The sequence below is a fragment of the Brachypodium distachyon genome, chromosome 3 (assembly GCF_000005505.3).
Source record: "Brachypodium distachyon strain Bd21 chromosome 3, Brachypodium_distachyon_v3.0, whole genome shotgun sequence".
NCBI classification, from domain to species: domain Eukaryota; kingdom Viridiplantae; phylum Streptophyta; class Magnoliopsida; order Poales; family Poaceae; genus Brachypodium; species Brachypodium distachyon.
Window position 1 is genome coordinate 42,241,827 of NC_016133.3, and position 22,580 is coordinate 42,264,406.

General features: G+C 43.0%; 5 protein-coding genes, 1 long non-coding RNA gene and 1 other non-coding gene across 13 annotated transcripts; 3 read left to right on the forward strand and 4 right to left on the reverse strand.

Annotated features, from left to right (window-relative positions):
- Positions 1 to 38: 38 nt before the first annotated feature.
- On the reverse strand, positions 39 to 6,012 carry LOC100828309 (chaperone protein dnaJ 10). Its single transcript, XM_003574723.4, has 10 exons — positions 5,765 to 6,012; positions 5,608 to 5,667; positions 3,988 to 4,070; positions 3,612 to 3,771; positions 3,311 to 3,440; positions 2,630 to 2,788; positions 1,306 to 1,484; positions 1,105 to 1,185; positions 887 to 1,033; positions 39 to 680 (listed from the first exon to the last, which is right to left on the reverse strand). Exons 1-10 carry the CDS (start codon positions 5,849 to 5,851, stop codon positions 579 to 581), a joined length of 1,188 nt encoding a protein of 395 aa, XP_003574771.1. The 5' UTR covers positions 5,852 to 6,012; the 3' UTR covers positions 39 to 578.
- Positions 6,013 to 6,379: 367 nt separating this feature from the next.
- Positions 6,380 to 9,167, reverse strand: LOC112271505. 2 transcript variants are annotated; one of them, XR_002964589.1, is made up of 3 exons: positions 8,951 to 9,167; positions 6,815 to 8,852; positions 6,380 to 6,639 (listed from the first exon to the last, which is right to left on the reverse strand). It is a non-coding gene; the product is annotated as an uncharacterized LOC112271505 (long non-coding RNA). The 2 variants fall into 2 exon arrangements; XR_002964588.1 differs by having other exon boundaries at positions 6,380 to 8,852.
- Positions 9,168 to 10,936: 1,769 nt separating this feature from the next.
- Positions 10,937 to 13,022, forward strand: LOC100842460 (chitinase-like protein 1). Its single transcript, XM_003572336.4, has 3 exons — positions 10,937 to 11,568; positions 12,147 to 12,303; positions 12,398 to 13,022. The coding sequence occupies exons 1-3, from the start codon at positions 11,199 to 11,201 to the stop codon at positions 12,801 to 12,803; spliced, it is 933 nt and encodes a 310-aa protein (XP_003572384.1). The 5' UTR covers positions 10,937 to 11,198; the 3' UTR covers positions 12,804 to 13,022.
- Positions 13,023 to 13,547: 525 nt separating this feature from the next.
- Positions 13,548 to 16,644, forward strand: LOC100828614 (putative L-ascorbate peroxidase 6). Of its 2 annotated transcripts, XM_003574724.4 has the most exons (11): positions 13,548 to 13,777; positions 13,871 to 13,983; positions 14,344 to 14,434; positions 14,708 to 14,835; positions 15,065 to 15,135; positions 15,265 to 15,307; positions 15,389 to 15,485; positions 15,619 to 15,702; positions 15,984 to 16,105; positions 16,195 to 16,255; positions 16,414 to 16,644. In XM_003574724.4, exons 1-11 carry the CDS (start codon positions 13,701 to 13,703, stop codon positions 16,514 to 16,516), a joined length of 990 nt encoding a protein of 329 aa, XP_003574772.1. In that variant the 5' UTR covers positions 13,548 to 13,700; the 3' UTR covers positions 16,517 to 16,644. The 2 variants fall into 2 exon arrangements, with proteins under 2 accessions (XP_003574772.1, XP_010235306.1); XM_010237004.3 differs by lacking the exon at positions 14,708 to 14,835 and having other exon boundaries at positions 14,344 to 14,430.
- Positions 16,645 to 16,900: 256 nt separating this feature from the next.
- LOC100842768 lies at positions 16,901 to 19,093 on the forward strand. Of its 5 annotated transcripts, XM_003572337.4 has the most exons (5): positions 16,989 to 17,747; positions 17,866 to 17,911; positions 18,155 to 18,249; positions 18,448 to 18,506; positions 18,754 to 19,093. In XM_003572337.4, the coding sequence occupies exons 1-5, from the start codon at positions 17,196 to 17,198 to the stop codon at positions 18,863 to 18,865; spliced, it is 864 nt and encodes a 287-aa protein (XP_003572385.1). In that variant the 5' UTR covers positions 16,989 to 17,195; the 3' UTR covers positions 18,866 to 19,093. The 5 variants fall into 5 exon arrangements, 4 of the variants coding, with proteins under 4 accessions (XP_024316666.1, XP_014756606.1, XP_024316665.1 ...); XR_002964672.1 differs by lacking the exon at positions 18,754 to 19,093 and having other exon boundaries at positions 16,902 to 17,747; positions 18,138 to 18,249; positions 18,448 to 18,477; XM_014901120.2 differs by lacking the exon at positions 18,448 to 18,506 and having other exon boundaries at positions 16,972 to 17,747.
- Positions 19,094 to 19,190: 97 nt separating this feature from the next.
- Positions 19,191 to 21,051, reverse strand: LOC104584244 (ethylene-responsive transcription factor ERF015). The gene is made up of 2 exons (XM_010238450.1): positions 20,680 to 21,051; positions 19,191 to 19,196 (listed from the first exon to the last, which is right to left on the reverse strand). The coding sequence occupies exons 1-2, from the start codon at positions 21,049 to 21,051 to the stop codon at positions 19,191 to 19,193; spliced, it is 378 nt and encodes a 125-aa protein (XP_010236752.1).
- TRNAE-CUC lies at positions 19,261 to 19,333 on the reverse strand. The gene has a single exon. It is a non-coding gene; the product is annotated as a tRNA-Glu (tRNA).
- Positions 21,052 to 22,580: the final 1,529 nt, after the last annotated feature.

Sequence of the window (22,580 nt, forward strand, 5' to 3'; positions counted from 1 at the left end):
TAATCAAATATAATTGGAAATATTTACCTATGACTCTCTTGAAGAAAAAATGAGTTCCTATGGTGTAACCAAACACCATTTTATGCAAATTCCTCTAGCTTCACATCCTATAAGATTAAAGAAGGCATGTTCCTGCGATTTCAAATTCTAAGCAGGTATCCCAATTCCTGCATTCTAACTTTCTAAGCAGGACCTCAAATTCTTTATCTACTAGGACTGCATCCTGCAACGTGTTTCATCGCCAGGAAATACCAGCCAGCAGCAACAGGAGTACATACCTGTTGTTAAACCAGTCACCGTCAGAGCTTCAGCTTCCATGAACTCACCTTGGCTCAGAAAAACAACACGGAATCATGTACAACAATGCTGACCTACTGCTGCTGCAACAGCACAGTTAACACAACTGTACACAATACATGGCTGCTACACAACCGAAGGAATAGTAAGGATATCCGACTGGCTCCCCCGTTTTCCTCTCCTACCACAGGTACAAATGATGCACTGTGCAAACGATCTGGTACCGCACAAGCGATATTACATGAAATGATGGTACGCAAGTTTACATCTGGTTTTAACTATCAAGGCATCGGATCCCTTTGCGCGCCAGGTGGAGCCGTCGGCATTGGGAAGTTGAATGAACAATAGGTTCCACCGAACTGAGGGGCCTCCACATATGGACTCTGGCATAACAGAAGACAAGCAATTTTCAATGTCTCGTGTTTAAAGTTAAAAAAGAAAAGAACGGTCAGATAACAGTTCCCCAGTTATTAACTCTGGCAGAAAACCAAACCAACGCCACGAGTAAAAATGATAATGTCAATGGCAAAAAAAAGGCGAACAATTTTCGAAAATTTCATAGAAGCTCAAAAGGTTATAGGGCAACTACCTGGGTAAGAGGAGGGTTAGGGATGGCAGGATTGTATGATGGCTCCCTTCTGGGTGACGAGTCAGGGGAGCTACCGTCATTGTCATCGGTGTTATCTATATTCCTCATTTGCGACACTTCCCCCTCACCGTTGTTGAGCTTAACCCCCTATGTGGAGGAGAAAATAAACTCAATAAAACATTATTAGCACATGAATCGAACAAATGAACGAGCAATACCTGGAAAATTTTGCCTAAAGTTTTCAATCCTTTGGCACGAAGACGCAGGTCTTCCTTCTTGGCAGTACCATCTTGAAGCACCTGATAATGGTACAGTTAAAAATCACTGCTAGTATGCTTCAACGGTTATGTTATTTTCAGTATTCAAGAATACAGTGCGCATAACATGCATGAAAGGTGTCAGGTAAAGCTGGGACAGACCATCTGGCAGACATGTGATATGGTGGCTTCTATGTCAGCAACATTAAGCTTCCACAAGGAATCAACCATAACTTTTTTGTGGTTCTGCATGTACATCTCGAGTTCTTCCTCCGTGGTCTGGCCCTCAGCACCCAGCTGCTTTTTCAAATCTTCTTGCAGTTGCATAAGAGCTATTGCACCTGCAGAACCATGAGATAATCGAATCTTATGAAATCTCGAATGATATTGGATGTTCTGTAGCTGAACTTGCTACTAGGCGCTGGCAGCTGTCCTTTAGAGATGGTTAGACAAGGAGGCCCAAAATGATTGGGGTGGGTTTGAAAGCGTATAAAAGTGGGAAATATACTGTAAAATCCATGTATACGATGCTGACTAGTAATGATCCTAATAGATCCTTCAGACATCTGCGGAAAGTTAAAATTCCACTGAAAATTAAGATTTTGGTTGTGGTTGATATGGCATAATGCAATTACAACTAGAGATAACATGGTTAGAAAAAATGGGGAATGGGATACTACTTATCGTTTCTGTCCTGAATTTGAAACTATTCACCATCTTTTCTTTACTTGTGCTGCGGCACATTATACCTGGAGTGTGGTTGGTTTGGCCATTGGGGCCAATAGCAGGCCATCATCTTTTATGCAATACTTCTGGTGGATTTCTAACCATATTAAGATCAATAGGAATGTTCAGATTGTTGATGTAGCTGCTATATGTTGGGCCATTTGGAAGTTACACAATCGAGCTTGTTTTGAGAAGAGACTGATTAGATCACCGCGGAGCTAATTTGCTACGCATGTTCATTCTTAAAATACTGGGCAGGTTTACAAGCTGGTGCTGATGGGGATGCTTTGCTGGAAGGAGATCGTGTTCTAAAGGAGGAAGCTATGAAGCACCATCACGCCCAAGCAGCTGTGGATGTTCGACGTCTCGAAGGAAAGATCTGACTGGGGAAGATTGCTTACTGTTTGGTTATGCTAGACTTTGATGGTTTTGGCTTTTGAGAGTCACATATTTGGCGACCTGTGCGTCTGTAACTAAGACCAATCTTTGCTTTCTGTGAACCTCTACTCGTAGGTCTTGGGTGAGTTCGTGTACGCTGAGGGTGGCAAATACATGATAAACTACGTGTGTGTGAACTGCTGTTTTTCCGTTATCTCTTATAGTGGAATCCAATCATATGATCGTAAGGAAAAAAATACTAGCAAGAGAAAGGATGATGCTCAAACTGCATCATATGCCTTCTTGAAAATAAAGCACCATATGGTTTCAAGATATACGTATTGAAAAGAACTCACAATGTATTGATGGAGATATTTTTTACCTGCTGCAGCTGTTACTTGGGATTTGATAAAATGGCCTTTGTCTCTGAACCATTCAGCTACAAATGGAACCCCCAAATATATTGCTTTCTTTCCAAGTTCTTTTGCAGCTTGTCTTGAATATACATAACCAATAGTGTTCAACATAACAAGTCCATATGCTGCAGGATAACAAAAACATAACCAAAAGAGCTAGAAACTTCAGACAGAAGGTATCAAAAGGCCTACCCAACGGAGAGTATACAGCAGAACAGAAGCAACAAAATACTTTTAATTCCAAAACAGTGAATACTTACGAGTTACGACAGGTTTGGTAAATACAATTTAATCTAATTATGGGTTAAGGAGTATAGGCCAGCAACGATCTTCTGTACATCATTGATTAAAGTTGATGGGCTTCCGAAGCTCAGCGAGAATCAGTTGTTAACCCTGTCCTCTTGCCCCGCATATCTCAGTATTGTTTTTTTCCTAAGAGAACTGATTCTAAGAATACCACCACATGTATTATGCTCATGAAGGCATCGAATAATAAATTATATACTGAACCATAGAATAAACAAATTACAGCTCCTTCAAACATATCATCGGCTAAATTCTTACAGTGATGGGCAGCTGCGCACTAGACAGGACAGGAATGGGAGTAAAGGAAACAGATCCAGAGTTGAAGGAGGAAGAGACCAAACCTGCATCGCTAAGTTTGGACACCTCAGCTTCAGCAAGTCGGACAAACTCCTGTTTATTTCCTTGAACATAAAGGTGCAGCCTATTTTTCAGTATCTCTGCAAGTTTCTCTTCTCTTTCCTTTTGAACAGCCTGCAGTTGTAGTTTATCATTCAGCAGAATAGTGGTAGAAAGTGTATAAAACGCAATAAATATGTATCAATGTATAATCATGGAAAGGTGGTCAACCACCATTCTAATGGTCATGGAGTGTGCGCATATTAATCAATGATCATGCAAGCTATCTCCTGCTAAAGAGCACACCTGCATTTTCTCTTGCAACTTTTTTGTGTCGATATGTTCATCTTCACCAAAATTATCAAGTGAAGCCATTGATGCCATTGCCAATTGACCAATGTATTCCTCAAAAAGTTCACTACCAAATAACATCGCGAAAATGGCTGCTGGATCAATTATTCCATCCCTGTAGAATGTTGGCAAGCAAGCTAGTTAGAATATGATTCCCATAAGATTCTTCAGAATATGAGGTGAGACCTGTATCTTTGGTTGGAATTTTGGCAACTAACAGTACTCATGCTGTTTTGCCACAAGTGACAACCCACAACCCTCATTTTGAGTATGCTCCATAAAACCAACACGGCAACACCGCACAAATTTTTCCTATGAAAATCATACATACGTTGAGATGCCAGCTTTCCCTTTGGAGTCATAATCTTTGCGCTGTGAAGGGTCACTTAGCACTTGGTATGCCTCCCCCAATTCCTGCAGTAAGAATTTCTATGAGTAAACACTAGGTCTTGTACAAAAGAAAGTTATGCACAAACATTTCTTTCTCATAAAGTCAACAAAATCAATTCTCATCTTAAAACTGGCCATGGACAATAAATAATATAATACTACATCAGCTATGGAGTAAAAATGTTGAATATATTAACAATGATGTACCAACTTTTTCTGTAAGTATGTATTTACGGCTAAGGAGTCAATAGAGAAAAAAAATCATTTGAAGATGTACAAATCATGTGGCATGTTACTAGTGTATCACATCATAGCCTCGCCACCACTAATTAACATGAGATCACAATTGGTCCTGATCGCATGCTTACACCAATTTGGTTCTTACTTCTTACAATGGTTATTCTTTATATTTAAGTTCAATGGCCTAGCTAGCTCTTCCAGCTGAACAAAGCAATACTAGTGTAAGCATTCAAATCTTCATGGCTGCATCCGAATCTGGTCTAGAATATATGATTTCAGTATGAAATGCATATCAATACTGCATCTAGAGTTGCTATAAGCATGTGATTTCCTTAAAAGCGAGGAGGCTGCTCCAGTAGCTGCCCAAAGGGAGGAGCTGCGCATATTGATTACTAACATCCAGACTCTCATTTAATGATGAGAGCTGTACAATTAAGTAATGAAGATGCAAGCAGCGATTCCAGTGGAAAGACTCGGCCAGCCACAAGTTTATGTACTTTGGGTATCAATAAAGTGCCTGACTCCATGCAGCAAGTACATACTTGGGTAGTTGGGTTGGGAGTTTCCCTAGATCTGTTAGTAGACTTTCGATTACTGGTATTTCTGCACTATGCTGGACAATTGGAAAGCAAGAAACTCTTTCTGTTTTCAAGGTGTAGCTCCTGGGGACTCTCTACTAATCTAGTTTTCTCCATGTGTCACTGGTTGGATTTCTGGTCCGTGCTACAGAAGTCTGATCATAAGAAGAAGATGATTGCTGGCTCTTCTTTGCTGAGGAAGGTGATGATAGACATTCTTATAACAAAGCTTATGGCTGGAGTCTATCGAAGCGCCTGGAGGCAGCATGAAGAGTGCAGAGCTCATTTCTGAAAAGGAAAGCTGTTATTTGTAGCCTTTGTTTGGTATAGAATTGGTCTGTAGTATTGGTACTTCAGCAGTCTGCTGTCCAAGGGGTTCGTCTTTCTTTTACTGTTGAACCTCTATGACCCTGTTTGAACAGCTGATTTCAATACTCCCTCCGACCCATATTACTTGTCCCGGATTTAGTACAAAGTTTTACTAAATCAGTGACAAGTAATTCCGGCCAGAGGGAGTAATGAAATTGGGAGCTTGCTCCTTTCTCCAAAAAAATGTCAGGAAGTAAACCGAAAGTGTTGTTCAACATTGCTTCTTTGGTTTCTAACTGAATTGTATCGAGGGTTCTACACTATCCGCTGAGTTGCTTGGTGGTTGGGTACAGCTACAACAGATGTTGACCTGTGAGCTGACTAGCTGAGCGAAGAGTAGGTACACACAATACAAGAGGAGTAAAGCGCTTCACCTGGAACTTCCCTGCAGCCTCCGGGTCATTGGGGTTCTTGTCTGGATGGACCTGCCTCGCCTGCAACGCCACAACCATTGAATCAGATTTGAAAAAACCGCAGCAAAGCAAGCGGAGGAGGAGAAATAGAATCCGAAGGAGGACCAACAGTGGGCACCTTGATGTAATAGGCTTTCTTGATCTCGGACTCGGTAGCGGACGGGCTCACCCCGAGCACGTCGTAGTAGGCCGTGTCCACCACCATGGTCGCCGCCTCTCCTCGAGCAGAGGCAGAAGCCTCGATCTCCCCTCCCCGGTTCGGTTCCGGGTGGGGTGGGCGCGGATCCGCCGCCCGACTGTCTCCCCGCTCGCTCGCTGCGCGACCGCTGGTGAACGGAGGCGGATTCGCCGGCGATGGGGGGGGGGGGGGGGGGGGGTACTGCGGCAGGACAGTAGGTGGTCGGGCTTTTGGATTTCTCCTGGCACCCGGAAGAAACCGCGTGTGGCGAAACTTCTCAAGTATTTTCGCCAGCCAGCCAGCCAGCCAAGTTGGATTTGGGTCCGGTCGGTCGGTCGGTGGAGTGCGGGTCCAGTCGTCGACGGGTCCTATGTATATAGCTGCCCCGTCAGAGTTGCGTGTCAAAGGTTCGAGTTGGCTATCTCATGTCTTTGTTTGACCAGTAGTTTTAAGAACAACAGGTCATACTCAGTGGCGTAGCCAGCTTTTCAAGGAAGGGTGATCCAATGAATAATTTTTTTTCACAATATAACATATCAACGTACTATTATAGAATTCAACAAAAACACATATAATTTATATGTTATGATGGAATATACATAAAAGGAAGCGATGCACATCTTATTTGTCCGGATACCGATTTCTCATGACCATAAAAGTCTTGATTATATCATCTTCACTCACTTTGGAGAAATCATCACGTTCAATATATGTGACCAGACAGTCATCCAAAAGACTATCACCCATCTTATTTCTCAACCTGCTCTTGACTAAACTCATTGAAGAAAATGCTCTTTCAACACTTGCCGTCGCCACTGGAAGCAATAATACCAATTTGAGAAGCAAGCACACCAAATTATAAACTATGTGCCTCCTTGTTTGAACAAGCTTAACTGAGAGATCAACAAGATTTTCTATACCATTGAAATTATCATCTTTTCTCATGTCATCAATATAGTTATCAAGTTAGAAGTCAGCAAGTCTGCGTACCTTTTGCGCATCAAAAGCAGCAAAGGAGTTCGAAGGATGCAGAGCTGACATACAAGAAAGCAACTCCATATTGATCTCATCAAATCGATTATCAAGCTCTTGACTAATTTTATCAATGATTCCAATATAAACTTCTCTTCTAAAGTGGTCCTCGTTTGTTTGGGGTTGAACAAACCGTGTTGATCTTCCATAAGGCACATAATTACTCTCCATTGCAGGAACATCAATGCCATGTTTATTGCAAAATGAAGTGACCCTTTGAAGAAATGAAACCTAACCATCGGCCCTTAATTGTTGCATTCTGCTCTTTGCCAATTTAACAAGTCTCATTGCATTGAGAATATCTTGGTCTCTTCTTTGCAAACACTCAGACAAATCATTTGTATATCCAAGAATGAGACGCATCAAAGTGTGCATTGAAAATGAAGTCAAATGACTCAAACACTCCAACAATACTATGTATTTTAGGCCAATCTCCTCTTTGTGAAGTATCTTTTCCAAGAGATATAAGTACTTCACGGATTTCAGCATACATATTAATAATGTTGACAACGGTTCTGTAATGAGAGCCCCAACGAGTTTCACCGGGCTTGGGTAATCCCATCTCTTGATTTAATCCAGTCCTAGTTTCTAGTTCACCACATTCAAGTGCTTTCATGATATTCTGAAGTCTAGCATTCCGAAGCATATCATGGCGCTTACAAGAAACTCCAACGATGTTCAGCAATAGGGAAACTCGATCAAAAAACCATACGCAATCATCATTTCCCTTAGCAACAGCAACAAGAACTAGCTGGAGTTGATGTGCAAAACAATGGACATAATAAGCAGAAGGTGACTCTTTCATGATTAATGTTTTTAGTCCTTTAATCTCCCCTTTCACGTTGCTAGCCCCATCATAACCTTGCCCACGGATTTGAGTCATAGTCAAATGGTGATGCACAAGAAAATCTTCAATTGCATTTTTAAGTGACAATGATGTAGTGTCACTTACATGAACAACTCCAAGAAAGTGCTCACATGGCCTTCCTAGTTTATCAACAAAACGCAAGCATAATGCCAATTGTTCTTTGTGTACTACATCACTAGACTCGTCCGCTAGAATAGTATAGTGATCATCACCAAGTTCATCAAGAATTTGCTTTCTAGTTTCTAGCGCACAACATTGAATAATTTGATGTTGTATATCAGGAGAAGTCAATGTGCAATTACCTGGGGCATTCTTCAAAACATACTTATTCACCTCTTCGTTATTTGCTGCAAGCCATTTCAAAAGCTCAGTGAAATTTCATCTATTGTTGGACTCTTCATTTCCCTGTGTCCACGGAATGCCAATCCTTGATGCAAAAGAAACTTCAAACATCTAAGTGAATAAGCCAACCTGATCTTGTAAAGACGTAGATCCTCATTATTCACCTTCACAATAAGATTATCAATTTGGGAAGCACGTGGAGTCACAAACAAATTATATCTCTCTTGAGCTGCCTGGTGCACACTTGCTACACCACCTTCATGCTTATCAAGTGCCAGATTTTTATTCCAAGTTGTCCAACCACCATCAGTAAATGTATTAGTTTTGTTGCCACTAGTTTTCTTTTCTTTGAACAAGTAGCATACAAAGCAAAATGCAGATTTCTTGCTGATACTATATTCAAGCCAATGATGTTGATGAAACCAAAAAGGATTGAAGTACCGTTCTCTGCCCCCATTTTTCTTGCTTTCAAATTTGTGTGCATAAGGTTGGTACGGACCTTTTAGAATATATGCTCTTCGAACTGCATCTTGATCATTGATCGGATAAGATGCAATGGGCAGTCTATCCCCCGGATCATGCGGAAGACGATTAGTGTCAAAAACAGGCGGCTGTGGGGGCGACGGCGGCGGCGGCGGCGGCGGTTCTGGAGTTTGCTCTCGCACCACATTGTCTAACTGTACCGAGGAAGGAGCTGAAAAAGGTGGAGCAACCTTCTTCTTTGCTGCATGTCTCAAAAAAAGAGACGCAATGTCTCCTCCTGCCCTCTTCATTTTTGCAACAATTCTACAATCAAAATGGTCAATTTATCAATTATCAATTGAAGCAAGTCAATAATTAATTAGTACAAGCATTGGAATCTAAGTATGAAGTTCTGACAAAACCTCGTCCGTCAAACCCTCGTTTTCCTCTCTGATCCGAAGCTTGAAGCAGTACAGCAGTACTGGCTTGAAGTCAGGCTGCCCGCGATGCCGGTCTCCGAACTCCGATTCTCCTTTTGTTGCTAGCTAGGGCTTCCTGACTTGGGAGTTTTAGACGGGAATTTGGGAATTGAGAGAGCCACAGTTTGGGAGGAGGGGAAACTGGAAAGGCGCACGCCGCACGGCGGAATCGGCGAGTTGATCGATCTTCTCTTACTCTGATCGATCAATTAGTTATATGGGCCGGCTGCCCGGCTATTGTTTTAGCCCATCGGATACACATAGTGAATTGGTTTGATTTTTTGTATTTTGGACTGATGGCAGTAGTATATTGGGCTGGGCCAAAATCTCAAGGTGGTCCATGGACCACCCTGGCACCCCCGTGGCTACGCCACTGGTCATACTCAGACAGCGTTTGTTCCTGTTCTTCGTTGCTCCGTCATCTAGGATTGCTTCGAGCCAAAGTTCGTCGGCTTAGACAGAGACACGAAACATACACGGAGTACAAGATCAAACAAATACGGAGTAGAATATAAATACATATACTTCTATTTGGTAGCCGTCAGAGCTCAAGTGTACAAACATTTAGAAACGGATGAAGCACGCAAGATTGTCGTGGCTGTTTCGAATGTGAACTTCGTAATCTTTGCTCCTATAAAGGTTTTAGCGGGTAGAGCCTGGTCTTTCTGTTTAATGTTCATTTTGTCTCGCGACTATCCCGCAACATATTGGTGCGAAGTGTGTTATTACATCGTTTGCTTAGCGGGAGATGCGGGAACTATAATCTTTACTCTTATAAAAGAGCCAATTGGTGGCAGCGGTCCGTCACCTCCTTTTGTTGTGAAAAAATAACCTCTCATATTTTTCTATTGTCAAAAAAAATTGCCCCTCTCTTTCTAATGCAAACAATTAAACATATTTGTTCCGTTATCAGTGATTGCGGAACCGATCATATTTTGGTCGAATGAAAAAAGAAAGAAAAAATTAAACCTCTTGCAAAAGATTGACATGTGGATAATGTTTGTCACCAAAATTGGAATAAGATGGGCAGTGCCGCTAACATGTACTAATAGTGATCTTAATCTAATTTAGCGAGTAGTCTAATTTTTTCATCCATAGCAACGCATGGGTATTTAGCTAGTGTCCATAAAGATTGGCGTTCGGTAGTAATTGTATCAAATGAAAAGGCTTACACAATTAAACATGAGATCACAAAGAGTGGTTGCCTAGGTGCATAACACGTCTTAGTTGATTTTGTGCATTTTCCAATCTATTCATGAAGAGAGAGAGAGAAACCCACAAAATGCTTTTCATTCGGCATATACAATGTGTCTTTTCGCATAGATGCATTTGTGCACACAAAAGAGAGCGTTGCGTCGAATATTACCTCACAAGGAAGACATGTTTCAAGGTGAAATCATTTGTTTTTTCTTAGAGTTTATGCATGAATTGGAAAACCAATAGTGAATTGTGATGTGCTATTAAAAAAGGGTTTGAGTACAAAGTCAACACGAAGTTTAATGAGTAATGCAAGATATGGAGTAGTTCTTAGTGCATCAAATAGTTTCAAAAGATTTTAAATTAAATTTGTATATGAGGGAGAAACTTGAAATTATTATATGGACAAATGTGTTTTTCTTCTTCTCGTTTCTGTATGGAATTTACCCTTTTCTTCTCCTCCTGATTCCTGAATTCTTGTTACTCCCTCTCAACCTAAATTTTTGATTCAAATTTGTCCAAATATGGATATATTTATTCTTAAAAAGCGTTTAGATACATGTAATATTTTGACAAAAATTTAGGATCGGAGGGAGTATTTTTTTTATGTCGTCTTGGTGCTTGGACCAATACATTTTCAAATTCGACCGTAGTTGATTTTTGCTCCTTTTGAAATCCAAATTGCTTCCTAAAAGGGAAATCCGGAAATGCAGCAAATGACGAGGACGCCCCTGAACAGCAACAGCCCACCGGCCAGTCGACGGCCACCATCACCAACCAGCCGCCTCCTCCCCTCCTCTCCCCTCCCCAGCCGAGCAAATCACCGCGTCGAGGATACCACCATCGCCACCCTCCTCCACCTCGCAGACATCACGCCGGTCATTTGGTTCCTCATCCATTCCCAAATTTCCCTATATCTCTGCGTCTCGCGCGCACATCGCACATTCAGAGAGAGGAGCACCCTCGACGGTCGGAGAGGCCCGAGACGGCGGTGATGGCGGCGCGGGAGGCGCCGTTTCTGCTGCTGCTATTTCTCCTGGCGGCGCTTCTCGCGGTGGAGGCCGACGCGAGGAGGCAGAAGGACGGCGAGGGTGCGTGCGGCGAGGGGTGGGATTGCAGCGGCCGCGGCGGCAGGTTGTGCTGCAACGGGACCATCAGCGACTACTTCAAGGCCGAACACTTCGAGGAGCTCTTCCCCAAGCGCAACGACTCCCTCGCCCACGCCGCCGGCTTCTGGGACTACCGGGCCTTCATCACCGCCGCCGCCCTCTTCGAGCCCCGCGGGTTCGGCACAACCGGCGGCAGGGAGATGGGCGTCAAGGAGGTCGCCGCCTTCCTTGGCCACATAGGCGCAAAGACATCGTGTACGCTTCTCTATGCTCTTCAGTCTTCCTCACTCTAGTTCAGCTTGATGTGCTGGGATCTAAAAGAAATAGGGATCTGTTAGTTACACTTTTAGCCGTAGGCTCCATGAATCCTAAGCCGGGGTGGAACCATGTGCGGGATTCCGAATGCAGTGAGATGTCGATAAGAATACTTAGTTTCCATCCGCCTAGTGTTTGTGTTTCATCTGAATAGTTCCTTGTCCAGATTTTAAACTCGGAATCTGCAATTCTGCATCTGAATATGGGCGTTTTAACAGCAGTATGACATATTTGTAGAACTTATCTATGGCTTTGTTAATGAAGCTGGGGGAGTTCCCCTTTGATAAAAAACAAATCTGAATATGGGCCATGTAAGGAAAGAAACTATGCATTTTTGTTTGATTTCATGTCCGTCAGGGAGTAGTATTAATTTTGTACAAGTGATCCAAAATCTTCAGCAGATTATTATAATCGTATTGTATGTTCCCTGGGAGTTAACTCAACGTTACATGTATGAAAAGCCTAAAGATGATAGTCGATAGTAGCATCTGATAAATCTAGCATGGTTACTCCTACAGGTGGACATTTGGATTCGGATGGTGATTCATTGGCTTGGGGTCTTTGCTACAACCATGAAATGAGCCCAGGCCAGAGCTACTGTGACAACAGCAACGAATTATATCGTTGTGTTGAAGGAGTTGAGTATTATGGTCGAGGCGCCCTTCCTGTTTACTGGTCAGCCCTATACATCCTTCTCTCAATTGTTGTTAGTTAGGAATTGGGCAATTGGCTGGTTCAAACTGTTGACGATTTTGATCTGCTTCTGCAGGAACTACAACTATGGTATTGTAGGTAAGGGTATCAAGCAGGATTTGTTGAGCCACCCTGAGCTATTGGAACAGAATGCCACCCTAGCATTTGAAGCAGCAATCTGGAGATGGATGACTCCAATGAAGAGGAGGCAGCCATCAGCCCATGATGTCTTTGTTGGAAACTGGAAACCAACCAAGAAAGACACTTTGTCCAAGAGGTATCCTGGCTTCGGTGCTACAATGAACATCTTGTATGGTGATTTCATCTGTGGTCATGGGTCCACTGATAGTATGAATGTCATTATATCCCACTATCAACATTATCTTGATTTGATGGAAGTTGGTCACGAGCACTCTGGAGATAACTTGGATTGTGGTGACCAAGTGGTATTCAATCCGTCGTCAAAGAGTCCTTACTCGTAAGCAACCTGCATGTCAGATGACTCGGATCCACGTATGTTTCCCTGTACATTGGAGTCGTGGCCCTTGCTTCTAAACTATAGAAATCCTGTTAGTGAATCTATTGTATCTGGGAAGTTTGTAATCTATTTATGTAAGGGTCTGTCTTCTTTATGGGATTTTGTCATACGTACTGAAGCGGAGAATTTACACATGAAAATATGATGATTTTGTTATAAATTTTGTCGTGCTTGTTACTGAAGTATTTAATACTTGACTATTCATTTCACTTTGCTTTAAGAAACCAACTATTGCTTCGCTACTCCCGTGGATATGGTTTCAGTAACAACCTCTGACATTTTGTTCTGTGAACATGACTGCTACCTTGCTAGGCAGCAATAACCTTTAAGGCTTTAATCACTTGTGTTGGGATATTGCCTTGCATTGTTTTTAATTCTGTCAGTCGCAGGTGTTTTTGGCTCTCTCTTTTCCTTCTGTTTTGGTGTAATTTTGTGAAATTACTTTAGGCACAAAAAAAATTCAAATAACACTTTGTTATATATAAGAAGAAACGAGCATGGAGCATATGCTTGTGAAAAATAGACATCTGCAAAGAACATGACAGTCCAGAACTAAAAAAATAAATCTATTTTCACTTTACAGAGATAACAATCGTGGGAGAAATTACCAAAATAAGCGTGGGAGTTCAGAGGCATATTCTTGTAGAAATATAAATGGACGTATATTTACCACTGAAGCAGCTTATCCAAGTGCCTCTTGGGGACCATCAGCTGGGAACCACACAAGGGCATGGATAGCAAGGTACAGATTGGCTGACTAGTGAGTTGTGTCTTTTTTCCTATTTCGTTTCAGTGCAGTAGAAGCCATTACTGCATTCAAACAAGGCAAGTAGGAAGAAGGATGGAGCTCACCAACATCCCCCATCTCGCCTCCTCCTCCAACTTCTTCTTCTCCAGCTGCAGTCGCTGTTCCTGCAGGTAATGTTTTCGTCCATTATCAGGCTCTAATTCCAGCCATGCAGTCATGAGTACATGGGATGCAAATCACCTGTGAAAATTGTGATGCTACAGGGGCAGAAGAACCGAGAAGGCGGTGATAGCAGTGTCTGTTGCTGGAATTAGGTGCGGTGCTGATTCTGCATGTTCAGAAATCACTGAGCAGCAAAATCTAGATTCCCTTCCAGGTACGGCGCAGTAGATATGTTTTGTGCTTCAGTTAGAACATGAAATGTTTCCCGGCTAATTTCCTAGTAAATCATTCTGTAGTGTCAAGAGCAGTTAGAACAACTCTTAGGGAAGTCTGCACCTTGAAAATTATTGCTGATAAATAGTATACTTCCCACCAGGATTTCCAGAATTAAGGCTAGTAACTACAATTGGACATTTTTTCCATAAACTTGGTCGAACTTTACGAAAATTGAAATAAGACAAAGCTAGAACATCTTATAATTTGGAGCCGAGGGAGTAAGAATTAAGAAGTTTCTTCAAGTTTGTGCTAGTATATTGCTGGCGAGTTGAATTTGCTTTGTGTACAATGGCCTCAGGTTCTAAAAATTCCCGCTGTTACAGAAGGAGAGACTTTGCTGCTGCTGCTCTGATCCCTTTTCTACTTCCTCGTGTTGATATGGCAAGTGCGTAAGTACACTATTCGACCACTATCACTTTCCTACTTTGCACTTAGTTATAATAGCTATGAGTTCCTAACATTATTGACCTGCATTTACATGAGCATTTTTGTCATGACTCATGATCGATTTGTTCGACTGTGCAAGCATGAACTATTAAAAAATGAAGTGGGCCTATGATAGAGATTTGCAGAGAAGAGTGACCTGATCAAAGTTGTTTCTTGCTATTAAACACCAGTATTGAAACTTTAGAGAAGTTCCCTGATTACGATTAACTTTATAGGGCTGAGTCATATGATGCATCAATTATTCAAAATGGTGCGAGGAATGTTTTATCCAAGGTCAAAGCTGCTGGCGTGCTTCGTTTGGTTTTCCATGATGCAGGGACTTTTGATGTTGCTGAAAAATCAGGTTTAGTCATGTTTGTCTTCAGCTACCAAAGTTTTCCCTAAACCAGCGACAATTCGGATGGGAGGGAGTAATAGTTTCTGAGCAAGGATTGCAGGTGTTTAAAAGCCTAATGATTTAAAATTGGGAAATCAAATATGCTAAAGTATGGTTCGAAGATATCGAACAGTGGATTTTTTGCAAAGCAGAAAAAAATAGGCAAACATCGGTAATTGGTTGCACTATGTTGCAGGTGGCATGAATGGCTCTATAATTTATGAAGTTGACAGACCTGAAAATGCTGGACTAAGTAAATCTTTAAAGGTTTTTTATTTTTCTGAAAGTACCTTTACAGCACATCTTTCTTCTTTGCTTGTTGTCATGTATAGTGCGATTTCCTACTGAGGAACACCTGACTTGACATGTCTGTTTGATCGCTTTAAAACTGAATAGATACTGCAAAAAGCAAAAGAAGGAATCGATCAAATTCAGAAAGGTATGTTCTTTACACGTGTGTTGTCTTTATTGAACAAAGCTTTCTGTATCCTGAAGTCAATCTATTATTGTTCCGCTATAGTATCATGGGCAGACTTGATTGCGGTGGCTGGTGCCGAGGCAGTTGCACTCTGTGGAGGGCCTGAAATTCCAGTAAGACTAGGCCGATTAGATTCCAGGTGCAACATAGTAGTTTCTTCATTTTACAATGTCCACAGAGTATTACTCAAACTTTAAGCTATTCCATGAGTTGTTTCTATTTACTCTACCTATCTGCCTGAATTCTTCTGAAAGAATGCTTTTGCCGCGTAGCATTGCTGATCCTGTTGGCAAACTTCCTGAAGAAACATTGGATGCTGTTGCCTTGAAAACATCATTCAGAAACAAGGGTTTTTCGTGAGTCCTTTTATTTATTAACTTTCTTTATCGCTGTCCATTCTGGAATTGATATACTCCCTCCGTCCCATATTAAGTGACGAAATATAACATATATCTAGACATTTTTTTGAGTATAGATACATCCATATTTAGGCAAATTTGAATCACTTAATATGGGACGGAGGGAGTACCAAGTTTAGCAATGGTTAACCAAAATTGTAAATTTGTATCGGTGTTTATGGTTGGCCAAAAGCACCTAGTGTCCACCCAAGACTGAAATTAAAATTGATACATGGCAGAACACAGGAGATGGTCGTTTTATCTGGAGCACACACAATTGGAGGTAAAGGATTCGGGAATCCAAATGTTTTTGACAACTCCTATTTCAAAGTACTCCTTGAGAAGCCACGGCCCACTTCATGTAAGTGATTGTGATATTATCATCACGCCCTTTAAATCCCTGTAAATCATATCTTGATGTAATGCACTGTGCTCTTTTTCTTTGTGAAGCCGGCATGCCGATAGGGCTGCCCACAGATTGGGCACTCACTGAAGACGATGAGTGCTTAAGGTATTCTCTAGAAGCAGACGATCAGCTTTTCATAACATTCGATTGCCCATAGTGACGTTTAAAAATCTAGGCCAAATGGACTTTTAGCCTTTTTATTTGCATATTAAATTACATCAGTGTTCAGCTTACTGACATTGGAGATACCAAACTGCTTGCAGATGGATCAATATATATGCAGAGGACCAGGCTAAATTTTTCGCCGATTTCCAAGATGCATACACCAAGCTTGTAAATAGCGGAGCCTCCTGGAGAACAGCTTAATCAGATTTACCATGTTTGTATAAGATTCGGTCAAAAAAAATTGTCCACACCTTGGTGTTTGCGCATTATTTACTGATGAAGTGGCTCGTTTGGTAATGGGAACTTATATGAATCTTCAGAAAACAGAACATGCTCGTTTGGACTAACAAACGGCTGAATAAAACTAAAAGCATCGAGTTTATTTTACAATCTGTTGCGGGGGAAAATTCACGAAAGTGTAAAAAAAATAATTAAACAAACGGTCAGACAAAGGAAACCTTGTCAGACAAACGGGATTATAATAACGGGATAATAATCCATCAAAATGCCGGCCCGTCCTCTCATGTTGTTTCGATGCACTTGAAACTTACAAAGAAATTACGAAAAAAGTGATGGTTCAGTTGGTGTTAAATGCAGGGAGCTCGCCAAATTCTACAAAAAATTGAGTAGAAACAAACAGTTTATAAAATCCTGAAACACCCGTCAAGGCGTCAAGTCTTCAGAGATGACAGAGAAACAGCAAAGCATGTCAGGAAACAACACGCGGCCGTGGATGATTAGGCAGCAGAAACGATAAGCCCAGTGGCTGGCTCCGCTTTCTCCTTCGGAGCTCTCTCTTGCCACTCCATCCATGTCCATGCACGGCTGAAGCTGCTGCTGCTGCTGCCGCAGCCAAGAAGAAGAAGCTGCTGACGATGGGATGAGGCCCACGGCAGCAGCAACCAAGTCTGCTTCCTTCTTCCTCGCGAAACACCAATCAGTTGTCCCGGCACCATCAGCAGCGGCGGCGGATCCACGTAAGGCATCCAAGGAGGAGAAGACCAAGAGGTGCTCTGGCCGCCGGTCATGGCGAGCGGCAGCGGCAGGTAGCAACGGCGGCGGCGGGGATGAGTACAGCGGCCAGTCCGTATCGACAACGGAAGCGGCACCGGGAAGGAGGCGGCGGGCCCGGCTGTCGGCGAGGCGGCGGGAGCGCATCAGGCTCCTGGACGTGCTGCCGGAGCACGGTGGCGGCGGCGGCGGCGGGATGGACATCGGCGAGTTCCTGCGGCACCCCGCCGGGGTGGAGTCGCTGCTCAACACCAGGGCGCTGGAGAGCTTCGCGCCGGTGGAGTCGGCGGAGTCCGGCGGCAGCACGTTCCGGTGCACGCTGCAGCGGATGGGGTTCCTAGGGTTCCAGGTCGCCCCCGTGCTCGACCTTCGCGTCGCCCCGACCTGCGCCGACTGCACCGTCGAGATGCTTTCCTGCAAGGTAGCACTACTCTGCCATCCATCCATTGATGCTCTAGATTCATTCATGGATCGTTGTTCCTCCTTGCGATCGTTGATTTGTGGTAATTTGATTTGGTTGTCTGTGTGTGTGGCGACAGTTTGAGGGTTCAGACTCCATTGAGCAGCAGAACGAACTCTTTTCAGGTACTCTTCAGGTCCTCTCCATGCTTAACTAATTTCTCTGTGCTTAATGTTCTTCAAGCATTAGTTTTCGTCAGTTATTCAGTGATACTCTTTAAACTCCCCTGCCATCTGATGTCTTGCGCATTAGTGTCATCGCGACGATCAGTTAGCTGTTCTGCCATTTTTTTCTTCCAAGCTTAGCCCTCTGAACATCTGCATTGCAAATAAAATGTGCCTGAGGTTGCAGTGGTTGGATGTTGGCAGCGTTCATGAGGAACCATATAACATGGGGAGGCAATGGTGATGATGAGGAGGAGCCATGCTTGGACATTGATGTCAATTTGGAGGTCACTCTCGAGGTATGTATGAATTCAGTTCAGAAATACAGTACATTACCTCAGGAGATGTAAGATCACACCAATTTTCTGTTGGAAAATTTCGACCCTGATGCATGGTTCCGAGAGATGTTTAGATGGTGTTTCCTTGGATATTTTTGTTGTTTTGGTCGAATTTAAACTAAATAATGTGAACCCTGAAGTTCTCTTGATTCTTTTTAGGTGTACACAAAGCCTTTCAGCTTGCTCCCGTTGTCAGCAGTGGAGAAACCTGGCAACCTGTAAGGCCTTGCACTCTTCAAAAGTTTCTGAAAATTTAGCACAAGTGCACACCTAGCCGCTTATAAGAACTACTAGCTTTCGAATAGACCGGTGCACTGTGCACCATCAGTACTTTTAAGTACGCACAATAAGCCTCAGTTTACGCCATTTCTACAAATTACGAAACTGAACCTATGCTTACTTTGTTATCACTACCAGATTGATTTCTAGCAAGTAAGTAACATTGGTATGCACTATGTTTGGCAGGCTGATGCAAGGCCTGCTTGACAGGCTTGTCCCCATGCTGGGTGAACAGCTACTGAGAGACTACCATACCTGGGTTCAGCAACAGCAACAGCAGGAGGAGCAATCATCCTAATTCACCCGGCAGACCAAGCTCATGAGTTGCTGACCATTTCGTGCCCGGGTGGCTTCATCAAATTGATGTTTAAACGATACAGTACAGATGATCAGGGATTGTGACGATGTTCATATATGATGCAAATCTATGAGAATCCGGATGCTTGATAGTATATATTATTCTATTGTATCAATACAAAAGAATGACTCGTCCAACTTCAGGGATCAAGATATTTCAGTTCTTTTTGCCGAGAATCAGCCCAGAACTCAACAGGAAAAGGAGTTAAACAAAACACTATTGGATGTTTAAAAAGAATTGGAAACATATTGGGAAAATAACGACATCACGTCTATCAATTAGAGAAAGAGAAACAATAAACGACACCAAAAAAATTCAATTATAAATTGAAAAAATTCCGTCGCCGGGACTTGAACCCGGGTCTCTCGGGTGAGAGCCGAGTATCCTAACCACCTAGACTACGACGGATTTTTGAGAGTGCAAGCCGAGAGAAGTTAGAACTAGGGAATATTTAGGTAGAGAATGCTCTAAAAACCCTCACCATTCAAGTTGAGAAAGGTTCGATTACAGAGAAAGAAACCTTAATGCATTTTTTTATGTGTGGAGAATATAAGGTTTTTTCGCTAGGTACTTAAGTTTCTTTTCCTTCGCGAAGACACGTACGTACGTTAGTGCATAAGTTGAACCATATATGACGTGGGTTACAGAAGGAAGATAGAGTTGACACTTCGCATGAACCAAAAGTGCTTGCAAGTTGCAACTCATCATCAATATATATATTCTATAGTACTGGAATAGTGCATACATATGTATGCACATTTGACATCTGCAAATAGATGCCACCGTTCCATGGTCTCATCATATCCCCAAGCGTAGTACTAATCTTGGACTCATCTGTTACTAGTAACTCCCGGCAACTTAAAACCATGGATATCTGCCTCGGTTTGGTACATTTATTTCAGTGTGGTATAGAAAGGAGAGATCGAGAGAGGACTCCAGTACTTCACCAGTTCACCATCGACCCCCAACTTTGATGTCAATACCAAGAGATCCCTCTAGTCTCGATATATACTCCTCGATCTTGTTCAGAACTTCGGTGTATGCATAGTGTAAATTGTTGGATAAAATCTGTTTCAGAATCGGATCGATGACCGAAGAAATTCTCGATGCAATTGCCAATTATTCATCACAACACTTCCATGCACCACATTCCACATATAGTACATAATAAACATCTTTAATTTGACAGTTTACACACAACAGAGGCAGGAGCTAGGAAGGATTACATATGAGTATATGATCAGATCAGTCAGATCTAGTCTTCCTGAGACCGAGACGACCTGCACATCGGATCCATGCATGCATGGCTGCTGCTTATTCGCTAGCGCGTGCTGCTTGCGCTCTTATAGCACTCTAGAACACAGCACGGTGCCAGTGCCATGCATGCTCTCACACACATATAGTACTACTATAGATAGATGTATATATATATCGATCTAGCTAGTATCCAGCATATAGATAGATAGCCAGATCGATGCTACATACTACTACAACATCCATGGCTCGTCGTCGTCCACGAACACTTCCCCGATTTCCTCGACATTGTAGGAGTACACGATGTCATCATCCATGTCGAAGTAGCCGCCAACATCTGGAGGAGGAGCGGCGCCATAGTCCACGGCGTGCTCCGCCATGATCGGCGTCGGCGGTGGCGGCGGCGGCAGATAAGCCGCCGCCGGAGGAGCAGCTGCAGGAGCTGCTTCTTTTTTTACGGGAGCGGGAGGCGGCGGCGGGGTCTGATTCTTCGCAAAGACGAGGTTGTAGAGATCTACGGCGTGCTTCTCGGCGATGGCCTTGATGTTCTCGTTGGACAGGTTGCCGTGCTTCCCTGGCGGGACGTAAGGGAGCGGGGCGGCGGGGAAGTTGTAGACGCGCTGCGGCGGCAGCTGCTTCTCGTCGCCGTAGAAGCAGTAGAGCGTGGCGTCGTAGGCCAGGGCGGCCTGCTCCGGGTGCTGGAACGTGCCGATCCACAGCCTGTCGCGGGTGCGCGGCAGCCGGATCTCCGCGGCCCAGCGGCTCCACTGCCGCTGCCGCACGCCGCGGAGGCCCAGGTTCTTCCTAGGCGCCAGCGAGCTCGGCCCGCCCCCTCGGCGCCGCACAGTAGCTCTTCCGGCGGCCTGGCCCATCTTCGCATCCATGTGAGCTGCAAAGAGGTTAAAAACTTCACAACCAAAGGAAATTAGGAAGATGTGTGTTGTGTTTGTGTGGGGAGGACAGTGGGATGGATGGGGGTTTTAAAGGGGGGAGAGGAGGAGACCGGTGGCGACGTGGCCGGCATGCAGAGTGCCCTGTGTGCATGCATACCATGGATCCACGTACGATCGGGCTCCGCGGCGCAGCAAGTTACTAGTACGAGGCACCACGGTTGACAGTACTAGTCCGATTCTGAAAAAGATTTTGTGCGTTAATTAATTAATTAAAGCCCTTCTGTAATCCTGATTAAATGAGTGCTACCACATTAATTGATATCTATCCAGGAAATGATAAAGATGTTGCCCTTGAAATCTATCTAGGAAAATAAACATTTGTAGATGTTGCCCTTGATATCTATCTAGGAAAATAAATATTTGTAGATGTTGCCCTTGCCACACGCTGACATATGTACGAGTAATTAATAGGGTTAATCTCATGGAGTAAGACTTCTTCTCTCTTCCCCTAGCTATAGCAATTCTTTTTTCAAAATCATATAATACCTAAGGTCGAATATCCTCTTATTTGACCTTTTTTTTGCCTCTTTGCGTGATGTACTTTCGACTCAACTTACTTTCTTGTTTTGTTAAGATGGTCTCCTTATTGTAATCTCTATAGATAGTACCATTAAAAGCGCCAGTAATGACGAATCTAAAAGATCTCGTTCATACCAATTAATATAAATCATATTTTTATTACCCCCATTAAATGCCACAGGTATAACCAGCAATGATGACCAAATAAACGATGGAAATCCAATTAATTGCAACTTCTCTAGATCTCACCAAATAAACCAAGATTTCCGAATTCGTCGCAACATTTTCACAATTATTTTTCAACTAATGTGGAAATATTTTAACTCATTATGAAAATCTTCAATTAATTGCAAACAAATCCCACTAATTTAAATTATACTATGATTTTTTGGACAATTTCTCTACACAACGTTGAAAGGGCATTTCTCCCTAAGTAGTTTTGGTGGTGAAGACAACATGTGTGGTTATTTTATCTTGTGCTAAGTATTTCAGGTTTTATAAAGAACTTGACACAAGATAAGTTGTGGACCCCTAGAAAGGAAAGAAGCGTAGCGATGTTTAGCGGTTTTTTCGGTTGATTTGAGTCGTAGGACATCCGTACTATTAAGAGGGGATCCACAAGGAAAGGTAATGGGTGAATCAATTTCACGTACACATGTACACCATATTGCACCCACTAAAAAGCCTACCCAAAAAGATGTTTGTCGAAAACATGTTTCAAGTTGTGTTCCAGGCTGTTTTGGATTCCAAGCGGCGGAAGTTCCGGGTGAACTTCCGTCCGAACCTCCAGGTGCTCTCTGTTAGTCCCGAAGGAATATGTGGAACTTCTGGCTGACCGGAAGTTCCGGCTATTTAGCGGAAGTTCCGGCCTGTCCCAGCGCAGTGCATAACGGCTCGATTTTTGGGATCCCATATAAGTACCCCTTCGT